General features: G+C 40.1%; 1 protein-coding gene across 1 annotated transcript in view; it reads right to left on the bottom strand.

The window, feature by feature from the left end:
- RELN (reelin) overlaps positions 1-24322 on the bottom strand; it is a gene marked incomplete at both ends in the record, with an annotated part of 510757 nt that overhangs the window by 30000 nt on the left and 456435 nt on the right. Inside the window, 5 exons of the mRNA XM_080701477.1 lie at positions 1340-1494; positions 10692-10948; positions 14411-14604; positions 15957-16134; positions 17389-17529. Of these exons, the coding sequence (XP_080557603.1) occupies positions 1340-1494; positions 10692-10948; positions 14411-14604; positions 15957-16134; positions 17389-17529 (925 nt within the window). The remainder of the gene's footprint in view (positions 1-1339; positions 1495-10691; positions 10949-14410; positions 14605-15956; positions 16135-17388; positions 17530-24322) is intronic.

The following is a 24322-nucleotide window of genomic DNA, read 5'->3' as shown; positions in this document are numbered from 1 at the left end:
CTGCTCTTGGACAGGGGAGGTGGACATGCTGCCCAAGGTAACAAATTATAGAAAGTGCCAAATACATTGTGTAGGGGTTTGGAAGGAAGCTGAAACCTGTGCTTCTGCCATGCTGGCTGACTGCCTTCTGCCTGGGCCCACTCTTACAAATCGTTTTGTTGATGGTCTGGCATTTCTATTTGGCAGAGTACTTGACCAAGAAGGATTGCTAACAGCTTTACCTATTTTATTATTTTGTCATAGAATTTATGACTCTCAATAAATCATTTTCAACTATAAGTAAGATGCAATAAAGGATAATAGGAGTTACATCTAACAAAGCACAACACTCTTTGTCGATGGAGATAACCATAATGTGACTTTTTTTTTTTTTTTTTTTGCTAATACAGTGGTATCTCAGTAGACAGAATACATCAACTGACATAAAAGCTTGGCCAAAATTTTGGCCAGAACTGATGTTGGCATAAATCCTAATCATGCTTTTGTGTTCTATAATTCCCTTTCTCTAGAAACATCCAAATGTTCTTGTAAAAGAAAGAAAGAAAAAAGAACCATTACACTTCTCCTTTTAAAGAAACAATTTGCCTAAATTCTTCTATCTTTATTTTCCATATTTTTCTTAACTATTTAATCTTGAGTGGAAACACATTTGCTCTTATAAAAATTTCACCTTGAAATAGTTAAGAAATAAAAAACTTTTAATCATTAAACAATATAAAGGGCCAGGTGTGGTGGTGCACGCTTGTAATCCCCCGCACTTGGGAGGCAGAGACAGGAGGATCGCGCTGGTTTGGAGCCAGCCTGTTTCCACATAAAAAGGTAAAAAAAAATAGGTCTGGGAGTGTAGCCCATGGGAGTGTATCCCAGAGGTAGAAGGGCTTCCAGGAAACCCAGTACCACCACCACCAAAAAAAAAAAAAAAAAAATATATATATATATATATATATATATATATATATATATATATATATATGTGGTGTATGTTACCTTAACATTAAATTTTATTCCTCCAGGTATATATTAAGTCAATAAAATATTATCTTTGTCTCTATGATTGTTTTTTTTTTCTGTGGTACCGGGGGTGGAACCCAGGGGCTTTTCTACCTCTGGGCTATACTCCCAGATCTATTTTATGTTTTATTTGGAAACAGGGTCTCACTAAGTATCTGAGAGTCTCACTCAGTAGCTGAGGCTGGCGTCGAACCTGTGCGATCCTCCTGTCTCAGCCTCCCAAGCGCTGGGATTACAAGTGTGCGCCACCACGCCCGGCTCTATGATATTTTTGACTGGTTACATTGCTAACATAGTTATTTGTGTCATCGAGATATAATGTGTTCACCTTGAATTGCATAATCCAGCCTTCGGTGGGAGTGAGGTCGTGGGTCACTGCATACACCTCTCGTCCATCGTGACTGCCACAGATCATGACTCCATCAGGCGAGTCACAGAATCTTTCCACTGTACAGTCATCATGGAATAGCCAGTGCTCATTCACTGAAAAAAAGACAAAAATCCGATGACAAAATTATGCCAAAAATATTTCCAGCAAAATTTTTAGGTAGAAATCTCTCTTACATACACCATGTTACCTATAACCCACACTATGGTAAACATATTGTTTTAGGAACATAGACAATAGGATGACTAAGATATACCTACCGTACTTGGTATACACAAATACAGATGTTAGTCTATGCTTGGACAAAAAGAGTGGTTTTATTGTATGCATTTTAAGTAGAGATAAAAGGGAAATGTCTACCTAGGATTTTGATAGATATAAAATTTTTAAGCAGCATCTAAAAAAGAAAAAGAAGTTTTAGTAACATTATGGGGAAGAAAGTTAGCTACTTCTACTTGAATTCTGTTAGTATTATCTGGATAGTTAAAGAGCTAGCAATAGCCGGGCGTGGTGGCGCACTCTTGTAATCCCCGCGCTTGGGAGGCTGAGACAGGAGGATCGCGCAGGTTCGAAGCCAGCCGCGCGCGCTGGCTTAGGAGACCCTGTTTCCAAATAAAAATGTAAAAATAGGTCTGGGAGTGTAGCCCAGAAGTAGAAGGGCTTCCAGGAACCCCAGTACCACCAAAAAAAAAAAAAGAGCTAGCAATAAAAACTTTCTATAGCTTTATTGAGGTATAAATGACACTTAAACATTTCATATATTTTGTATGATAAGTTTGAAGTTTGAACATACAAATACATCTATGATACCATCTCCACAGCCAATGTACTAAGCATACACATTACTTTCCAAAATTTACCTAGTATGATATCTACCTGCAACACATTTTAAAGTGCACAGGATTGTATTTTGTGTGTGTGGTATTGGGGATTGAACTCAGGAACATTTTACCTCTGAGCTACAGCTACAGCCCTATTTTATTATTTTGAAACAGAGACTTCCTAAGTTGTTGAGGGTCTCACTAAGTTGCCGAGGCTGGCCTTGAACCTGCGATCCTCCTGTCTATGCCTCCCATGTGTTGAGATTATGGGGATATGCCACCACACCAGGACCACAACATTATGTATGTGTGTATGTGTATGTATATATATACATATATACACACACATATATATACATACATATAAATATACATACATACATATATATATATGTATGTATATATATACACATATTTTACTTCTTTTTAAAAATTTGAAACAGGGTCTCACTACGTTGTGGATGGCCTCATTAAGTTGCTGAGGCTGGCCATGAACCTGTGATCCTCCTGTCTCAGCCTCCCAGGTACTGGGATTTCAAGCATGGTCACCACACCGGGCTGGTATTCTTTTTTATTTTTTAATGGGATATTGTAATTAGACATCTTAGTGAAGTTCGGATCGACAGAAACATACATGCACACAGTATTTGCTGTAGGTTTTCCTCCAAGTCCTTCCCTACTCCCTTCCTCCACAAATAATAATATTTACATTGATACAACCTCATATATAAACAAATGATTATTTAATTATTTAATCAAATAATTAAATTCATCAGTTCTCCCCTTTCTCCTCCCATCTCCCTCCCTAGCCCCTCCGTCATCCCACTAGTGTCTCTGTCATTGTCATCTGAAATCCTTTTTGCTTACCAGTTTCCCACACATAACCCTTCACTTTCTGTGACTGTCTAACCTCACTTAGCATAATATTTTTGAGTTCCATCCACTTTCCTGCAAATGACATAATTGTGTTTTTTTATGGCTAAGTAAAATTCCATTGTGTGTATTTACCATAATTTTGTAATCTACTTGTCTGTTGACACCTAGGCTGATATTCTTAATAGTAGGTATATGTTGTACAGCAGATATTTAGAACTTTTTTTTTCAGTACTGGGGATTGAACCCAGGAGTATTCTACCTCTGAGCTATATCCCCAGCCCTATTTTACTTTTTATTTTTAAAGAGGGTCTAAGTTGCTGAGGCTGGGCTGGAACCTATGATCCTCCTGTCGCAGTCTCCTATGTAATTGGGATTACATGGTGCGCACCACCACATCTGGTTTAGAATTTACTCATCTTACATAACTAAAACTTTATACCCATTGAAAAGTTTCCCATTTCTTATTTCCCAGGTCCTAGCAAGCATCACATTTAATTAGATAAACTGTTTGAGAAGTCAAGAAATTATTATGGAATAGTTAATATTTTGCCTTATGAATTTTGTTATAAAGGCAACTGTGAAGTTGCATTTAATTTGGAAAAATCAAGAAATTATTTAATAAATAGACTGTCTTTAAAAATACTATCATATATTAAGGACTTCCGGGAATATGGCGACCGAGAAAAGCGGGGCTTAAGAGCTCCGCTAACAACTAATCTCCAGTACCACAAAATCAGCGCCTTTCATAGCCAGAAAACACCATCACCAGAGAAACAAAAAAAATCACCAGGCTCCAGAAAGAAAGCGGACTGAGAACAGAGCTCAGAGCCACAGAGGAGATACACCGGCCTCACGCCCGAGGACGCGGAAGCAGCGCTTTACTGCCGGCGGCAGCGGCGAGTTCACCAGATGGCTACAGCAAGCCGAGGTGAGCCACTGCGGAACAGCCAGGCGGGATTTCTCGGTGCAGGGAGCATCTAAAGCTCCCAGTGGCTGAGCTCAGCACACGCTGCAGGGATTCAGAGTGGAACTCAAAACCAAGAAATATGCCAGCCTCAGGGCCGAGGGCGTAGCAGCAGCGCCATATTGCCACCGGCGGCAGCAGCAGCGAATTCACTGAGTCCAGTACAGCTACATCTGCGAACTCAAGAACAGTGAGTCAAATTGCGGGCCACAGAGGAGAAATCCCAGTACTGTACTCCCTGGGACTTGACCCAGTGGGGGAGTGGTGGTGGCAGAGATATCACATCATAGGAGAACGTGCAACCTGGCACCCCCCCCCCCACAGTCTAAAGCAGCCTCTATCAACTCTCTGGGCCGGAGACTCTGTGATAAAACCCAGTAAAGGAGTAGTGGGGTCTGAGATACTACTGACTCGAGATCCAGAACACCTTAAGTGAAGTCATAGTGACCCAAGGGAAGAACCCAGAGAAGGCACAAACTTCCGAAATCATGGGAAAGAGGAATAACACTGGAGCAATGAATGCCCACAACCCCACAACATCAGAACCCGATAAAACAGAAAATCAGAGATTTCTAGAAGATCAAATCAGGAAAATAACTGTAGAAATAATAGAGGTGCTTCGAAAAGAACTCAGAGAGAGCCAAAAAGAGATAAAGGATACAATTAATGAAGTAAAGGCCTCAATTCAAAGCACAAACAACCGATTAGAGCACATGGAGAACAGAATCTTGTTCTTAGAAGATGATCATTCAAAAAATGAACGCATAGTTTCTAATCTAGAAAAAAATAACCGACAGCAGGAATCTGAAATCGAAGAAATATGGGCCCATTTTAAGAGAGCTAACCTAAGAATAATTGGAATAGAGGAGGGAAAAGAAAGTGAAACCAAAGGGATCAACAATCTCTTCAAGGAAGTAATAGCAGAAAATTTTCCAAACATAGAGCAAGAGGTTGATACACAGATCCAGGAAACGTATAGAACTCCCTTTAGACAGGATCGGAGAAGAGGATCCCCACGCCACATAATTGTCAAAATGACCAATGTGGAAGCCAAGCAGAGAATCTTAAAGGCAACAAAAGCAAAGGGCCAAGTGACATTCAGAGGCAAACCAATTAGAATCACTCCAGACTTCCCAAATCAAGTCATGAGAGCCAGAAGGGCTTGGAGTAACATATTTCAAACTCTGAAAGAAAACAACTTCCAGCCAAAAATTTCCTACCCAGCAAAACTTTCTATCAAATTAGATGGAGAAATAAGAAGCTTCCATGACAAACAGAAACTGAAGGAATTTATGTCTTCAAAACCAGCGCTAGAGAAAATACTCAAAGAGATTAACTACAAAGAAGAAATAGGTAACACACACCAGAACCAGAGAAACAAGATTTTCCATCCAACAGACAACTAAGATTGGTTATCTGTGGAGATTCATTATTTATGTTAGTCTTTTACCTATCTCTAAGTTGTATTGTTTGCCTTTATTGTTGTTAATTTTTAGGATTTCTAGTTGGAATATTAATATACCTTCAGATATAGCATTTGGAAATATTTTATCCCATTCTATTAGTAACTTTTAACTGTTTACATTGTCTTTGGATATACAATATTTTTTTTTTATTTTTTAGGGAGTTTGTATACTCTTCTGTTGCCTGTGCCATTGAAATCATATCCAAGAAATCACTGCCAATTTCAATGTTGTGAGGTTTTATGACCCAAATTTTCTCCTAAAAGTTTATAGTCTTAAGATTTATATTTAGGTCTTTTATCTATTTTGAGTTAATATTTGTATATGGGATTAGGTAAGGGTCCAATTTTATTCTTTTCCATGTAATTATTATTTTTCAACAATATTTAGTTAAAAGATTATTATTTCTACCACCAAATGTTCGTGGAAACCTTGTCAAAAATAACTTGACAATATAGGGAAGAATTTAGCTCTAGGCTTTTATTTAACTCCAATGGTTTATGTATCTGCCTTTAGAATAGTACTACACTGTTTCAATTATTGTAGCTTTATATGGTTTTAAATCAGAAAATATATATCTTCTAGCTTTGTTCTTTTTTGAGATTGTTTTGGGTATCTAGAGTCCATATTCCATATTAGGATAGATTTTTTTTTCTGAAAAATAAATATATAAATATATGATAGTTTCACCTAAAAAAATAGAGAAAAAATATTCTCTGGTAAGAAAGAAAGTAAAAAAGAAATATTGAAATGTTATCTTTAAGTCATCAAAAGCTTGGTATCAGACAAATGAAACTGTTATGAGAGATTATCATTTTTAATTTTGGATAAATTGCTATAATACTAGATGTCAACCACTAAGCCAAGCATGGGAGGGAGGGATGGGGAGAGAATGGGGTGGGGATCGGGTGGGGGCTGACTGGGCAATGTGTGCATATATGTCTACAAAAGTTTGTATCCCACTATGATGTATGAATATAATACACCAATAAAAATAAATAAATAAATAAAATACTATCATATTTATGTTAGTACTATTTTTACTATTTTACTATTTAGATATAGATATTTAAGTATTCAGTTAGATATTTCTCTTAGTAATTCTTGACTTTTCTTCTAAACCAGATTAATAATGTTTGAGGAAATATACTGAGCAAAAATCTACTGATGGGAAAGATTTGGAAAACTATAAAGAAAACTTTAAGCAGCAAGACCTAAATTGATTAATGCAAAGCACACTCTGTGTTAAGTCACACACACACACACACACACACACACACCCCACAATCCTCTTCCTCTTCTGGAAGAAATGTTTTTACAATCATGACTTTTATTCAAGAAAGGTTAAAATTAAACATATTCGTAAACTGCATAGAGTTCATGATACACTTTGATATTACAGGCCCAGCGTCTCTCTAAAAGCTTCCTGGTCAGCCCCCGTGTATGGTGGAGATGGACAGTTGTGACTGGGGGCTCGGGGCCAGTGTACAAGCAGCAGGGTTGGACAAACGCAGAGAAGCCGGGAGGTGACCAGGCCGTTTCTTTGTAACTCAGGCTTCGCCCGTGGTGAGTCTGTTTGGTTTTGTCTGAGTATAACATGGCGCCAGTAGAACAAGCTGCTTATCTCTGGGATTCAAATGGCGACCACAACACCATTATCTGTGTCTCAACTCTGAGGGATCTGGAGCCATGTTTAATCCTACATTACAGATAATGAACTCAAAAGGCAAAGTGCACAGAAATTTAAATTCCCATAAGCATATTCTGAGCCAGTTTATTCTATGGTATATATTTCATTTTATGCTGGAACTCTGCAATTCTGATGAAAGAGGATTAGTCAACTAACTCAGCAATCTCTTCTGCAGCATCAGTAACTACTTCTGTAAGTAAATGTTTCACTCTCTAAGAATGCCATTTTTGTGAGACAGACAGGAGCCAGAAAATGTATTCTCTCAATTTTATATCACCAATAAAGCCTAAAGTAGAAATCAGTATTTAGGTACTTGAAACAATAATCTGTATTTGCTCTTATGTATTTATTGATTGATTGATTGAATTGATTGATTGTACTGGGGATGGAACCTGGGGCATTCTACCTCCAAGCTACACCCCTGCCCTAGTTTTTATTCTTTATTTTGAAACAGGGTCTCACTGAGTTGCAGAGGGCATCACTAAGTAGCTGAGGCTATCTGCGAACCGTGATCCTCCAGTCTCAGCCTCCCAAATGCTGGGATTACAAGCGTGCGCCATCATGCCCAGCTTTTATTTGCTGTTATTAATATTCAAGTTGTGTTTAAAATATTCTCAGATTGAAAGTAACTTATGTAAATCATTACACAGGGCAGAATAAATGAGATGTTTAAGCTATATTTAAAATATAAATTATTTTAGGTAGAAATCCTTCCTATATACAACATGCTATATATAACTCACACTAGTGTAAATATAGTTTTACACTATGAACTGGGATGATTATGATAAACTGTCTTCTTTAATAACACACAAGTATAAATACTAGTCAACACTTGGAAAAAAGAGTGTTTGTATTGTATCCATTTTAAGTAGAAATTAAAGGGAAATACCTTAATTTCTTGACAGATATTTAACTTGTTTAGCTACACCTAAAGAAAAATATTTTTTGGGGGGGTACCAGTGACTGAACCCAGGGACATTCTACCTCCAGCCTGTACCTCCTGCCCTATTTTATTTTTTATTTGAAACAGGGTCTCACTAAGTTGCAGAAGGACTCACTTAGTAGCTGAGGCTGGCCACAAACCTGCGATTCTTCTATCTCAACTTCCCAAGTAAAAGGATTACAGGCACATGCCACCATGCCTGGCTAGAAAAATAAGTTTTAGTAATATAATTCGGTATCGTAAAGTTCAGATATGGAAAGTTCTGAATCAGATCTATGTAAACAAATCTTAATAAACTTAAGGGAATAATTTGATTTGGTAACGATGAGGGACATTTTAAGATTTTTTTTCTATTCACAAGGGTGGTTTTAAGATAAATATCTGTAGATATAGCATTGTGTCACATGATAGACAAATAAATGAAACAAAACTAATTAGCCTGAATATTGAGCAATATAAAATAAATTATGATGAAACATATAGCTGTTAAAATTTTAATTTTAAATATACTTAAGGACATAGAGAAAATCAGGATTCAATTTTAAATTTTAAAAAGTGGGTTGTGAACTATATATAATTAAGATTATAATTGTGCCAAAAATGTGTTCATATAAAGGCATAAAAAGGCCCTAAGAAAATATACCAAAATATTGACAATTCTATCACATGGGTGATATTTATCTTCTTTCTTAGGATTTTCTGCGTTTTCTCAATTTCACATGCATTTTATTTTACAAAATAGCTACACACACACACACACACACACACACACACACCACACACACACACACACACGGGATTGAACACAGGGCATTCTACCTTCAAACAACATCCCTAGCCCTTTTTATCTTTTATTTTTTATTTTTTATTTTTTTTTGGTGGCACTGGGGTTCCTGGAAGCCCTTCTACCTCCGGGCTACACTCCCAGACCTATTTTTACATTTTTATTTGGAAACAGGGTCTCCTAAGCCAGCGCGCGCAGCTGGCTTCAAACCTGCGCGATCCTCCTGTCTCTGCCTCCCAAGCGCGGGGATTACAAGCAAGCGTGCGCCACCACGCCCGGCTTTTATCTTTTATTTTGGAACAACGTTTTACTAAGTTTCTGAGAGTCTCAGTAATTTGCTGAGGCTGGCTTTGAACCTATAATCCTCCTTTCTCAGCTTCCCAGATACTAAGATTATAGACATGTGCCACCATGTCTGGCAATAATTATTTTTAAATTACTAAAATCCCTCACATTTTAGATTTTGTCCCACAATACACCATTCCTCTGGATGCTTCTTAAATTTATTATTGCAAAATTATCCAGATTTTATTTTCTGTCAAAGATGCTAGAGTTTGGTGTGGCACACTACAGTGGTATATTTATGTATTTTTACTGTTTAGATACATTTGCAGTGTTAGTATGAAATATATAATTAAACATCACTATTTTATTTGAAGACACAATGTTTTATATAGTATATCTAAAAATGTGGCATGGTAGACACATATTTAATATGAGATTCACTTTGAAAAAATTACCAGAATAATATCATGAAATAAAAAAATAGTAAACATGAGAATAGTATGTAGCGGTCCTTCCTAGTTTTCCAGCATCACAGAATTACTCCTATTGAGAAAAAAAGACAATAAACAAGACCTAGGATAAGCAAAGCCTGGGAGAAAACTGAAACGTGAAATGCCATAGCAAATGTGCCTGACTTGTAGCAAATACAACATTTTGCCTTTGGATATTTAAACAAGTGACTGTGGCTGGGTGTGGTGGCACATGGCTATAAATAATCCCAGTACTTGGGAGACTGAGACAGGAAGGTTGCAGGTTTGAGGACAGCCTCAGAAACATAGTGAGACCCTTAGCAACTTAGACCTTGCTTCAAAATACAAAAACAAGGTAACTGAGGGTGTAACTCCGAGATGCCCCTGGGTTCAATCCTGAGTCACACACACACACACACACACACACACACACACACACACACACACGACACCACCACCACATGACTAAAAAATGTTGGCTTTCTAGCCAAAGTAGAAATAGAAAACACAGAAATGGAAATAATCTTAAGAAAAGAACCCAGGCATGGTAGTACATGTTTGCGTTTGCTATCCCAGTACTTGGGAGGCTGAGACAGGAGGATCACAGGTTTGTGGCTTGCCTCAGCTACTCAGTGAGGCCTTTAGCAACTTAATAAGATACTGTTTCAAAATAAAAAAAAATAAAATAAGGGTAGGGGTGTAGCTCAGAGATAGATTTTGGGTTCAATCCCGGTACACCACACACACACACACACACACACACACGCACACGCACACGCACACACAACAATCACATTAATAAAATTATAAAATACTATTTATTAAACACTAGCTGGCTTGAATGAATGAAAATATTTAGTTACAATATCAACTGAGAAAGTCGACAGGATAAAGAGTGACGCTGTTCTCACTGGACACCATCGGAGCCTCTGGTGAGGGTTCACCTTTGAGAAGACCTACGGCACAGGACTGCTTGTCCGCAGAACAGCTTACCTGCGGTTTTGTCCTCCATGAACATGTCAAAAGCAATTCTCCCCACAGGGCCGGCGTCTGCGGGGGAGCGCTCGTGCTGGGGCACCGGGGCGCTGCTGAAGGTGTCCAGCATGACTGTCCTCTGATCAGCAGAGCCAGAGATGAGGACATTGTCGATGGCCCAGTCGTTCTGATCCAGTCCGTCGTGTCTCGGCTGCCACCAGCGGAAGCGAGTGGCAACCTCTTTAGCATCGGGAGGGAGAAGGATGTTCACGAATCTGTAAAAAAATGATGGGGATGGAGTGGATGAAGGAGACGCTTCAAATGAGGCTGTGTACATGTATGAAACTATCAATGTCAATCTCAATATCTTGTGTGCATGGGGGAGGGGAGGGACGAGAGAGGGAGTGGGAAGGGAGAGCTCACCAAGTGCTGCAGGCACATATGTCCCTATCGTCATTATGTGTGATCACAATGCACCGATATAAAGATTAAAGAAAGTGATGGCGGTGGGAAAAACCCTTGTCAAAGATCTCATGTGAGTAAAAGATGTGAACCAGTGGTAAGATATTGTATGTCACATGGTAGATGAGGGGAGGACAGTAGCTAAAATAATTTTTTAAAAGCATGAATAAGAGCCGGGCGTGGTGGCGCACGCTTGTAATCCCAGCATTTGGGAGACTGAGACAGGAGGATCACAGTTCACAGACAGCCTCAGCTACTTAGTGGGGCCCTTTGCAACTCAGTGAGACCCTGTTTCAAAAATAAAGAATAAAGCATAGGGCTGAGGCATAGCTTGGAGGTAGAATGCCCCTGGGCTCCATCCCCAGTACTGCCAAACCAAACCAAACCAAACCAAACCAAACCATGATTAACTGGCTTGTAGTCATTAAATCCAGGAAGTAGAATGTGAACAAATGCAAGCATCCTGGAACTTCCCCTGGTCCTGAAGTGTTTGTGGCAGGTCTCGCAGGGACACCACCACTGTCTGCATACCTAAATATGCACACTTTGGTAGACATAACCAATATTAGCTTTTCCCCTGTCACCAAGAGGTTGGTTTCATCTGTCTCTTTCCCTTGGCATCTTGTTTCCACACTAATCCCTTAGGTGCCAGTAACATGGAATGTGGACCTGGATTGTGGCAGGTCCTTTGGGTTTTCAGCCTGAGGCACACTCTCAGTTGTCTATGGTCGACATTGCTTTGCTTATATGCTTTATTGAAACATTTGATTAAGAAATACAGAGTGAGAAATGAAACAACAAGCCCAGCATACTCTCCTTGACTTAGTCACTAAGAGCAGACAGAAAAACATGGCTCCATGCTCCAATAGGAACCTTTTGTTAGCTAGAAAAAGGTTTAAATTTTTTAAAATTATGCATTAAATCCCAGGAAAATATCAAACTCTTCTGAATTTATATTCACGACTTGTAAGGTCTTTTGGGAAACTAATTTCCTTAGGTAGATATCCTCTGAATAAACTATCATCTTTTTTATCTATGCTAATCTACCTCTCTTTACTTTTAAGGACTGCCTCTTGGAGGCAATGCTCCTGGGCCAGCCCAAGTTCATCTCTTGAAGAGCCCTCAAACCAAGGGCTTCAGTGACAGTCCCTTGAGTGTTCCTTTCACATTAAGGAGGTTTCATTATTTTAGTCTTGTTTATATGGTATCTCATTGTTTATTCTTCCTTCTTTTCTTTATGTCTCCCTCAAGGTTATGTGCCCAGAATAGTCGGCAGTATTCCCGTTAGGAATCAAGCATTCATTCAAAGTAGGATACCAAGTTTACTTGGGTTTCTAACACTTAGATCTAAAATACTTTCTTTCTCTTATGCCTATCATTTTGTGCACTCTTTGGGCCATGATCATCCACTGGGTGTTGGTTTTAGGGAAGGGAAGTGTAGTCTGCGAGTCCTGGACCCTCACACGTTCTTATTGCCAGCGTGGAGGCCATCGGCCCGTAGGCCTTCTTCTATAAAGTTCATTCCCCCATGCGTCTCAAGTTTCGAATCTCACCTGCCTCCTCCTCTCTTAGTATGTACACCTCATTACATCTTCCTATAATTTACTTGCACTAATTTGGCACATTTAATTAGCATTTAAAATACATTAAATAGTATCAGAAATCAATCAGTTTCTGGAGGGAGGTACAATCATGCATCTTCACCCAGGGCGATGAGCTTTTATCTCTGTTTTTCCTTTCCTATTTCTAAATCAATTTTCTTTCTCTGAGTTTTAAAATCCTTGGAGTGGAAAGTTATCTCAGGCTCCTTGAAAGTCTAAATAAATTATGACCTCTGTTCCTGCCTTGGTCGATCTGTTTCTCCCTCAGAGAACTAAAGTAGATTAGACAGTTGAGCTTTTTACCACTTACAGACACGTAACTCCCATCTCCCTGTATATTATGCTCTTAAGCGTTCATACTTGGGAGTCTTAATAAATTCCTTCACAAAGACCAAGGGAACCGTTTACTTGGCTTATGTATTATCTCCCATTAGCAGGTGAGTACATGTTTTACACCATTACATCATGTACAACTTGGCTTCGAGCTGGACTCCTTTTTAGTCTCCAACTTTAATGCAAGTTCAGGATTTATAAAAATACTTGCGAGTTCCTAATTTGAATTTTTTATTTGTAGCAGATGACTGTTATTTCCTCGATTGGCGTTCTCTTTTTCTACCTTTGTGATAGGAATCTATCTTTTCATCAGTGTAAGTCACCCAGAGTAAAGACAAATCTAGCTTTCCTTGCATCTGAATGTGGCTATGTGACTAAATTCGAGGAATAAAAATGGAAGTCTGTGCAACTGTTAGGAAGCAGCCTTGAAGAGGCGGCACCTCTTTCTTGCCGCCCCTCCACCCTGAGGGCGGGAACAGGCGGGCGCTAGCTGCCTTTTGGACCATCAGATCCAAGGAACCTAACTGGAACAAGACAGAAGAAATCTGGTTCTCGGATGCTATGAAGCCACTGGCATGGCTCTGGGATACTGTTTTGGAGGTTTAATTTACATGAAAAAAAAAAAACAACTTTTAAGTTATTTTGAATTTAAATTGTCATTTGTATGATTATTTTTATTTTACTCAATTTTCTGCCTGCACCTAGCATGTCATGCACTCAGAACTATCTCTGTTTTCTTGATCAGAGTATACTCCTTTCCTCCTGTCCTTTTCTCCTATTTCCTTCGTCTCCTACTCTAATGAATATGCCTTTTTCTTCTTAGCAACCTCTTTGAATTTTATAATTGATCACATTGCTTGCTTTTAGCCCTTCCATAATATTTTTTCAGTGATATGTACATTGTGTTTGTTCAAATATTTTTAGTAAGGGATTTTAAAATAGATTCTAGGCTTCTTAAGGATATTTATGTCTTGCTGTTGTTTTTTTTTTCCTAGCCCCGAATTCTCTAAAACAGAGCAGACATTATATAAATAAATGTTTTTCTGTTTCCATTTTCCCAACATGTTGTTGTTGAAATTAATTATCATATACTCGCTAGTTTCTATGGATTTTTGCACTGGGTTTATTCAGCGCTGGCATTGTGAAAGCATGTGAAAACTAACCGTTCTTCAAATAAAATCCAAACCAGCTATTTGTTCATCTCAGAAACCTTCCTTCACAGAGGCACCCTCTACAGATGAATAGAGTCCCCTGCTAGCCCCTGAGACTGATCATTGGTAGCCTTATCAACTATTTTTTTAAGAAACAGTTCAGTTATTAAAGATAAAATATAATACAAACCCAGGTTTACTGTACTGGTCATAAAAAATTTCCATTAGCAGGATCCAGGTAATGCCCCCATTGACGGAATATTCCAAGAGAACGCCTTGGTTACGGTTGTTTGGTGTAATCAGGCATCCATACATGAAGTAAAACTGGATAAACTCTGCATTAGTGAGGTTCAGATCCACAGTGACTAACAATCGACTACAACCCTAAAGAAAAGAAGTAGAATAAGGAAAATTTGTATTGATAGGTATTTCTTAGTTGAATATACATAGAAATTTAGGTCACTTGGCTGGGCGTGGTGGCACACGCTTGTAATCCCCACGCTTGGGAGGCGGAGACAGGAGGATCGCACTGGTTCAAAGCCAGCCTTGCTGGCTTAAGAGACCCTGTTTCAAAAGAAAAAATAAATAGGTCTGGAGTGTAGCCCATGGGAGTGTAGCCCGGAGGTAGAAGGGCTTCCAGGAACCCCAGTACCACCACCACCAAAAAAAAAAAAAAAAAAAGAAATTTAGGTCACTTTAGGTGAGTTCCACCTCAGGTAGGGAGAGTATCCAAACACTGCATTCTAAGTCAGTGTTGATGATTATGGAAATTCTATAACAAGCCCTCTTGTTGCTCTTGGGCTAAAATATACTGAATAAAAATAATATACTTCATTTGCACCAGCAGAAAAATAAGGAGTTGATGATTGTGAATTTTTTAGTTCTAAAAAATTAATTTGCCAAGCCAGCTGTGGTGGTGCATGCTTGTAATTCCAGTACCTGCGAGGCTGAGACAGGAGGATGTGGGTTTGTGGCCAGCCTCAGCTACTTAGCCCTGCTGCAATTTAGTGAGATCCTGTTTCAAAATAAAGAATAAAAAAATAGGGATGTGGTCTAGCTTGGAGGTAGAATGCCTCTGGGTCAATATCCAGCACCTCTCCAAATTAATTTGCCTATATAATCATGGTATTGGAGCAACAATATTTTTAAACAAAGTCATTTTTGGCAGCAAAGTAAAATGATTGTAAAATGTCTCAAAGACAGTTCTCAACATTGCTGCTGCCATTCAGAAAATAATATGCTACAAATATAAATTTTTCCCAATTAATAATTTTCCTAATTAATAATTGACAATTATTCTTTCATGAGTAATGTCAGAAAGGATTAATTGTGGTTATACATTCAGGAACCACCCCAAATCTGTTGTAAGCTCAAGCTTTTCAATTACAGTTTCATCCAGATAGAAACCCTTCCCCTCACTGTGAAGTGCTCTCTCTTCCAGGATGGAAATCCACTTAAGATCATTACAAATGTGTGCTTAAATATTCCCTACCCCGTGTTTAAAATTGTTTCAGCTGATTTACGGTGGGAAAATACTGGAAATAATTGGTATTTTCTGATTTGTATAAAGTTGCTAGATCAGATCAGAGCTGAACATTCTGATTTGTATAAAGTTGCTAGATCAGATCAGAGCTGAACACTTAGGTTAACTAACTGCATCTTGGTTTGCCCATGAAATTTCTGAGGGAATCTTATTAGAGGATATAGAAATAAATAACCAACAGCTGAGCCCTCACCCCACTGAAATGGAGAGCCAGCCCCGAAGCCACAGCTCCGCACACAGTACTCAGCTTCCCCCCGTTCACAGTCAGCCAGTTCTGGTTGGAGGGAGCGCGATTGAAGTTGTCTTTGAGTTGGGTTGGAAGGAAGGTCTCAGGTTCATCACAGTACAGGCCTCCCCACTGCTCATCACAGCTGGATGTGGAGGAAGAGAAAGGAAAAGTCAACATCAAACAAAGTCCCCACAAGTGTATCCTCCCATTAGCAAAACCAACTCTTCTATCTAGACCGGAATGATGAAAGGTCATTGACTTTCACAGAGCTTGCCAGAATTCACCTGCTCTCCTTGAATAATGCTTAGGATAGAAGCCAGCTGTGAATGAACTACTTCTGAGCTCTTCTACAGCAGTGACTTTGGGGGTTACAAGTGGAGAGAAAGAAACAACCTCAAAGAATGCCAAAGCTCTGTCTTTATGAGACCCAGCTCTGGGTCGATAAACAGTTACAGCTGCCAAACTAAATTGGGGGTCCTAATAATTTATGAAATTTCTCTAATGGAGGCTTTGGGTCAATAGGAACCCAAGAAGCTGTGCTTTAAGCAGCAGAAGATACTTTGGACTTCTCTGACCAGAAGTTCCATCTCTGACCAGAGGACTAACTCCCTTGCTCAGGAAGGAGATGCGTAGGGGTCTCCAGGGCCAGTCTGAAAATGGGCTACAATCATTAATCAAAGTAAAGACCTTCCAAGGGTGTGCAGAAGGGACTAGAACTTCTCCAGCAGTATTTTCACTCATATCCCATCAAACAGAAGAATCTTTGAAAATAAGCACAAAGGCTTATAGTGCAAATATGCGCACACACACACACACACACACACACACACGCATTCTCTCTCTCTCTCTCTCTCTCTCTCTCTCTCTCTCTCTCTATCTCTTTATATTTTTCCAAATATGTGAAGGCTTTCTAAGAATACACTAGGCTTCTTTGTTAAGTATGCTGGGTAAATTGACCAGACAATTATAGACCTTCTTAGACAAACAACATGGGAATACCAATTAAACCATGACAGATGTGTACCACTACACATATTCAGACTAAGTGAGAAGAATACCTATGATGAATTATTTTTGGTCAGAACATACTGAACTCTTGAACTTCTTCTAATGACTTCTTCAAGGCTCAAGTGTATCGAAGGAACACGGAAAGAAATAAAATATAGTCAATTAGAATTCAGCCTTCCCCTGACAAGGTAGCTGGTGTTCAGTTCCTAATCTCTAAGCAAGAATGAAGATACAATATCCGTCAACCCCACAGTTAGCTCAATCCTATATTTCAGGAAAAATGCATAACCTAAGGTAGCTTGGGAGTGATTCAAAAACAAGTTTCAAAAAAATCTAGATGGAATGTGAATCAGTTTTTGACAGAAGAAAGAAAAAAAAATCTACTTACACACAGTTTCCCTGGATGCACCTCCCGTGGCCACTGCACATGTCTATACAGCCGTCCCCGATATAGACATTATCTATCGCCCACGTCTGCTGTTTGTCAAAAGGAGCTGGCTGATGCCAGCGGAAACGAGTGGCTTGGGACCTTGGAAGAAGAAGAGAATCACAATGAAGGATGCAATAGAAAAGGTAATGTGTTCCAGTGAATTTGAACAAGTGTACGGAGGAGAGTAACACAAAAGCATTCGTGTTCTCCCTCACAGAGAGCCTTCTCTGTCCAATATTCTATGCAAGACTTTAACCAAACCACACCAACTGCACTGTGGCAGCTTCATGATGTGTTTTGCCCCCGTGATCTTTCTGGGCCTTGTAAAAGTAGATTAAATCAGAAACTACAGTTACCCAGAAGCCTCAAGGGAGCAATGGAGCTCTGAATTGTGTGTGGTAACCATTGTGGAGCCACACCAGGGATGTAGCTAACTTAGACCATTACATTCAGAAAGGATGTTTGCCCTTGAACAGCTGCAAGCCCTCTGCATTCAACCTTGGAATGGAATACTGGCTGGACTTTCCCTCACGCCCTAAAGCCAGATAGGGGGTGGGTGGGTACTGGGATTGAACTCAGAGACATTCTTTTTTTTGCGGTACTGGGGATGAAACCCGGGACAGTCTACCTCCGAGCTTCACTCCCAGTTCTATTTTTTTATTCTTTATTTTGGAACAGGGTCTCACTGAGTTGGAAAGGGCTTTACTAAGTAGCTGAGGCTGTCTTCGAACCGGGATTCTCCTGTCTCAGCCTCCCAAGTACTGGGATTACAAGTGTGTACCACCACACCCGACTGAGGCATTCTACCTTTGAGCTAGACCTCATCCTTGTTTTATTTTTTGTTTTGAAACAAAATCTCTCTAAATTGCTGAGACTAGCCTTGAACCTGTGATTCTCTAGTCTCTGCTTCCCAAGTACTGGGATTACAAGCCTGTACTACCATGTCCAGCCAAGGCCCGATATTTTTGTATACACTGGTCAACCTCACACAGCATTTCTGAGGATTCTCCCAAGGAAAGTCTTAGACACAGCATGAATGTAAAACAGAGGGGCCAGAGAAATCCTAGATAACTTTACAGAGAAAGGGACGAAGACTTATTTTATATTGATTTAAAAGCAATGTGGAGCCAGGTATGGCGGCACATGCTTGTAATCCCAGTACTTGGGAAGCTAGGACAGGAGGATCGCGCAGGTTCAAAGCCAGCCTCAGCTACTTAGTGAGGCTCTCGGCAACTTAGTGAGACTCTGTTTCCAAACAATATAAAAATAGGCCTGGGAGTGTAGCCTGGAGGTAGAAGTCCCCTGGATTCCATCCCCAGTACCAGACACACACACACACACACACACACACACACACACACACACACACACTAAATAAAAGCAATATGGAGAACAGAGAGTCTCTATTCCAGAAGCAGAAATGTACTTGCTCATTCACAGTTTGGAGAATGTGTTGTACGCAGAAACAGAAATAAGCATATATTTTCAGAGACACTAGAGGGCAGTAAAATCCAAACAATACTCAAGGATCAACTGAAGTGAAGATTAAAAGACTGGCAGAGAAAATCAATTATGTTTGCTGATCCCTATATGTTTTGGTGTTTGATAGAGGAATGTGTGTTTTAGGCAGGACAAAAGAGCAAACAGTAGCAAGGATCTTGTATTTTCTAACTGAAAACATTTATATGAAAGTTCAGAAAGCAGAAAAGAAACAAATTAGAACTAAAATCTGCATTCTAGAAAATAAATGGCTCAGGGCCAGGTGTGGTGGCAAAAGCTTGTAATCCCCGCGCTTGGGAGGCGGAGACAGGAGGATCGCGCAGGTTCGAAGCCAGCCAAGCTGGCTTAAGAGACCCTGTTTCCAAATAAAAATATAAAATAGAGGTCTGGGAGTGTAGCCCAGAGGTAGAAGGGTTCCATCCCAAGTACCACACACACACACACACACACACACACACACACACACACACACAAAGATATTTGCAGCTAGGCATGGTGGGGCACACTTGTAATCTTGGGAGGTGGAAACAGGAGGATCACAGATTTGAGACCAGCCTTAGCAACTTAGCCAGATGCTCAGCAACCTAGCAAGATCCTGTTTCAAATAAACAATAAATAAATAAATAAATAAATAGGCAGGCTAAGGGGTGTAGCTCAGAGGTAGATGCCCCTGGGTTCAATCTCCAGTACTGCAAAATAAATAATTGTTTCATATTATTCTCTCATAGCAAATTGCTCTTTCCTTTATGGTTTCTAGCATAAGCATTTTATGGTACTTGCACATGCATCTGACGGCTATCTGCCTCCTCCTCAGGACACTGAGTTGTGAGGGAGTGCTCACCGCACGCCATGGCGCAGCACCTAGATGGAGCAGAGCGCTCTGGGTACAGCGAGTTGCTCTCCGGGGCTGCCGGCCTCACAGAAGGCAACGTTGTGAAGATCTTTCCCCACCCTGAGTTGTGCAACTCAGTGGCTCTGCCATTTTTGATGACTAAATTTATTAACAGCTGTGTTTGTTTCTGTGCAGCAACATCTTGCAAGTAGCAGAGTGGAACACCATATTTTCATAGCTCATAGTTTCTTGTACTCTGATAACTAGTCAACATTAATACCTTTATTCCATCTTTATTTTGGACTATAAGATTCTGAAGGGCAGAGAGTATCTCTGTAATCCTTCAGGGAATATTGTTTAATACCCTCACTGCATAGAGATAATAGACTCCCTCTGTTCCCCTCTTATCATATACACATTTTCCCACAGCCCTTATCCTTATATTTAAAGTGCCATTTATATGCATTTTCCTCTGGAGATTATCCTTCTTATTTTTTTTTTTATTGTTGGTGACACCTAAGATGGGACATCTAAACACTTACTGAAATAATAGTAAATTGATAGAAATAAAAATGCCCAGAAAAAGAAGTGAAATGAAAGACACCTTGCAGGGTGGCTGGGCGGGGCCGGAGCAGCTGTGTGGGTGGGGCAGCAGCTTGGTGGCAGCTGAAGGCCAGGAGAGCCCTCAGCAGTTGTGAGAGCCCTGGCTGCCTCGCAGGTGGGAACTTTCTGATCATGGCTGTGTTTAATCACTCTCTGAGCAACAGTGAGCAGAGAGACTGGGCAGAAGTTTCAAGGGCCTGATGTGTTACAGGTGTAGACAGTCTTTGTGGGGACTTTCGATCCTGACACTCAGTTTGTACAACTCTCTGGAGTTGTATGGGAAAGAAGACAGCGGGAGGCTGGGTGAAGAACACACAGCAGTGGGACCGGCATATGTGAGCAAGGGAAAGTGAGGGCTCCAGGCTGTACTCATAAATAAATATATGCTAGAAAGAGGACTCTGTCCATGGAGAAACTCAACATACATAAGGAGGGGGTTAAATTCAACAACTTGGGTGGAACCCAAAGGCTCTTCTACCTCTGGGCTCTACTCCCAGACCTATTTTTTAATATTTTATTTGGAAACAGGGTCCCTAAGTTGCTGGGAACCTCACTAAGTAGCTGAGGCTGGCTTCGAACCTGTGCGATCCTCCTGTCTCAGCCTCCCAAACGCGGGGATTACAAGCATGCGCCACCACGCCCGGCTTTAAATTCAACAGCTTCTAAGGCCCCTTTTCAGATGTGATGATTTTATCTTTTTAGGAACAACTACACCTAATAAATATATGCCCACAAAACAAGGGTACATATATTATCTGATACTATTTTGTAAGAAAAGGAAAACACTTTCATTAAGGGAAGACCTGGGATGTAAGTTAGTGAGAACCAGCAAGTTGGATTCAACATGGAAAGCCTTTCCATAAGACTTCTTATTCCCAGCACTGTCACAGCCTCGCTATGTAAAGGGGCCAAATCACTTATGTTATATGCTGACACTCCCCATCTGTAGACCTAGAAAAACACTACTTCCTGCCTCACAAGGGTATTGTGAAAATTAATTAGTTCATGTACACCAAGACCTACAAGTGTCTCGGTGTATCCCTTGGCAGGTGTCATCCCTTATCTTGAAGGTTCCTTATAATGATGGCCATCACCAGCTGCTGCTTCTGGAGTCGGCAAAAAAAAAAAAAGTCCCAGAGCAGATTTCTCATTTTTATGTATCCTTGAAGTCTCTTTTTTGCTTCCTTCCTGAATTTATGCCATTCCCAGCCTACCCAAAACACATTTCAAGTGCTACATAGTGTTATTTAATAAACGAACATCCATTTGTGCCACCCTTACAGAAAAAGAGGACGGCAAGGACACCATGTCCCTGGAACAGCCCTTTGAGTTCCCAGGGGCCTGGCCAAGTCAAGGGAAGAAAGAGTGGCCAGAACATCTAGATGGCATTATCTTGAAGGGCACTGACTTCCGGTTATGTATGCTGGGAACTAGGGCAAGTCAGTGTTATCGTAGAAAGCTGCTTTTCTGCACGTACGCTAAAATAGCTGCTCCTTGGGGGTGCTGGTCATTAAAGGAACTAGGAAGTTAAGCAAGTAATGATGATGTCACTGCTTCTGCACCTAGTTTATAAAACCCCTCTCACTGTGGTAGCTGGTGTGGAACTGAGGGCACTGGAAAACGATGTGTCCCTCATTCAGCTGGCTGCCACTGAACATCATTCCCTGGGGCACTCTTGTGAGGAGCGGAGGAGCTGTCTTTTTTTGCTGTTGCCACTGAACACTTCCTGGAGTAGAAATGTAAGGGACAGGAGGTGCCACTCTGGAAGCACCTGACAGCATTGCTTTGTTCAGTGGTTGTCACTGGACCTTACGGTTTAATCTCCAGTCCAGCCTGTCCACACCGGATCTTCCCTGAAAGCATTTCCCAATAAACCTTGTTTTTCACCCCTTGTTTTTGGGTGTTGTTTTTGGTCTCTAGCAACCTATCCCACTGTCCTAGCACAACCGGGCTGTGGACACTATATCATTTGTGAGCAGTTAAAATGTTACTGCCAATTGCATGGTTCCCATCACTGGCCTCACCCTCTACTGTTCCCCACACTACCTCCACACCTTTCAGTAGATTCTGATACATATTTCTGAGTATTTGCTTCTGCTTTTTTTTTTCTTCAAGGTGACTCCATCTACCCATGGAAACCCCATTTTTTATCATCACCATCATCATCATCATGAGAAAAAGTTCCTTGAGAGGAATCAAACATAATATTTTCTTTTTTTTTTGTAGTACTGGGGATGGAACCCAGGGGCATTCTACTTCCGAGCTATACCCCCAGTCCTATTTATTATTCTTTATTTTGAAACAGGGTCTCACTGATTGCAAAGGGCCTCACTAAGTAACTAAGGCTGTCCGTGAACCGTGACCCTCCTGTCTCAGCCTCCCAAACTCTGGGATTACAAGTGTGCGTCACCATGCCCGGCTAAACATAATTTTTTAACCTTCTCACTTTCCCTTAACATTTCCTTTACTCCCAAAGTGATATATAAAATATGTAGGCCTAAAAAATCTAGATCAAGCCTTCTACTCTTCTACTGAAGATGAGGCCCAATGCTTAAGTCACAGACTGATTCATTCATAAAACTGAGATGAGGCAAAGATCTCTTGGTTCATTATTGCTTTGTATTCTCATTAAGTAAATCTCTTAAAACATCACTGCATACAACCTCTAAAAAGTTGGAGTTAGCAAATGAAGAATTTAAATGAACCAACCCACATGGGCTTTCTGTATCTCTTGGTAGAAAACAAATGGAGATCTTTATAACAATCTTGGTCCAAGCACTGACTGTGTGAAGTTGGAGAAAATCTAATAACCTCTCTGTGTATTATTCCTCTTCTACAAAAGGGAGGCAGAGGATCAAGAGGTTAAAGGCGATTTAAGAGACATTTTGTCCAATTATATCCTGACATGAGAAAAATCTATGACATATTTTTTGAGATGTTTAAATCTAAACACTGGATACAGAATAAAGATTGAATTAAAATTGCCACTAATTTTTAAGTATAATAATGATATCAGATTTGTTGTTTAAAAATCCCTTTCTGTTTGGGTGTGGTAGCACATGCCTGTAATCCCAGTAGTTGGGAGGCTGAGACAGGAGGATTGAAAGTTTAAGGACAGCCACAGCAAGTAGTGAGACTCTCGTCAACCTACTGAGATCTGTTCCCAAATAAGAAATAAAATGGGGTTGCCGGGGGTGGTGGCTGATGCTTGTAATCCTCGTGCTTGGGAGGTGGAGACAGGAGGATCGCATAGGTTCGAAGCCAGCCTTGCTGGCTTAAGAGACCCTGTTTCCAAATAAAAAATATAAAATAGGTCTGGGAGTGTAGCCCAGAGGTAGAAGGGTTCCATCCCCAGTACCACCAAAACAAAACAAAACAAAAAAATGGTATTGGGGGAATAACTCAAAGGTATAATGCCTCTGGGTTCAATCCCCAGTACCACACACACAGTTCCTTTCTTCTAATGATATATACTGTACTATCTACAGTTGAAATGATGTGAGATTTGCTTCAACACAATATGGGGGCGTGGGGTAGAAGTGAGCAGTGCTACTTATAGAACAAAGTTCATTGGTCATGAGTTGATAATTGCAAAAGCTAAGGAATAGGTATATGGAAGATTGGTAAACTATTCTCTTTAATTTTGTATATTTAAATTTTAAATAGACAAAAATATAAGCCAAAGATAATCTACAGCCCCTTTATTTTATTTTATTTTTTGAGGTACTGGGAATTGAACCCAAAAGCATTCTACCTCAAAGGTACACCCCCAGCCCTATTTTTTATTTTTTATTTTCAAACAGGGTCTCAGTAAGTTGTAAAGGGCAGCACTAGGTAGCTGAGGCTGGCCATGAACCTGCAATCCTCCTGTCTCAGCCTTTCCAGTATTACAAGCATGTGCCACCATTAAAGCCCCTTTAAAATTACAATAAAAATCTGGGCACGGTGGCACACGCT

The sequence above is a fragment of the Muscardinus avellanarius genome, assembly GCF_963383645.1.
Source record: "Muscardinus avellanarius genome assembly, chromosome: 9".
Classification (NCBI taxonomy): Eukaryota; Metazoa; Chordata; class Mammalia; order Rodentia; family Gliridae; genus Muscardinus; species Muscardinus avellanarius.
Note: the sequence above shows the minus strand (reverse complement) of the source record. Positions and strands in the feature narration are given on the sequence as shown.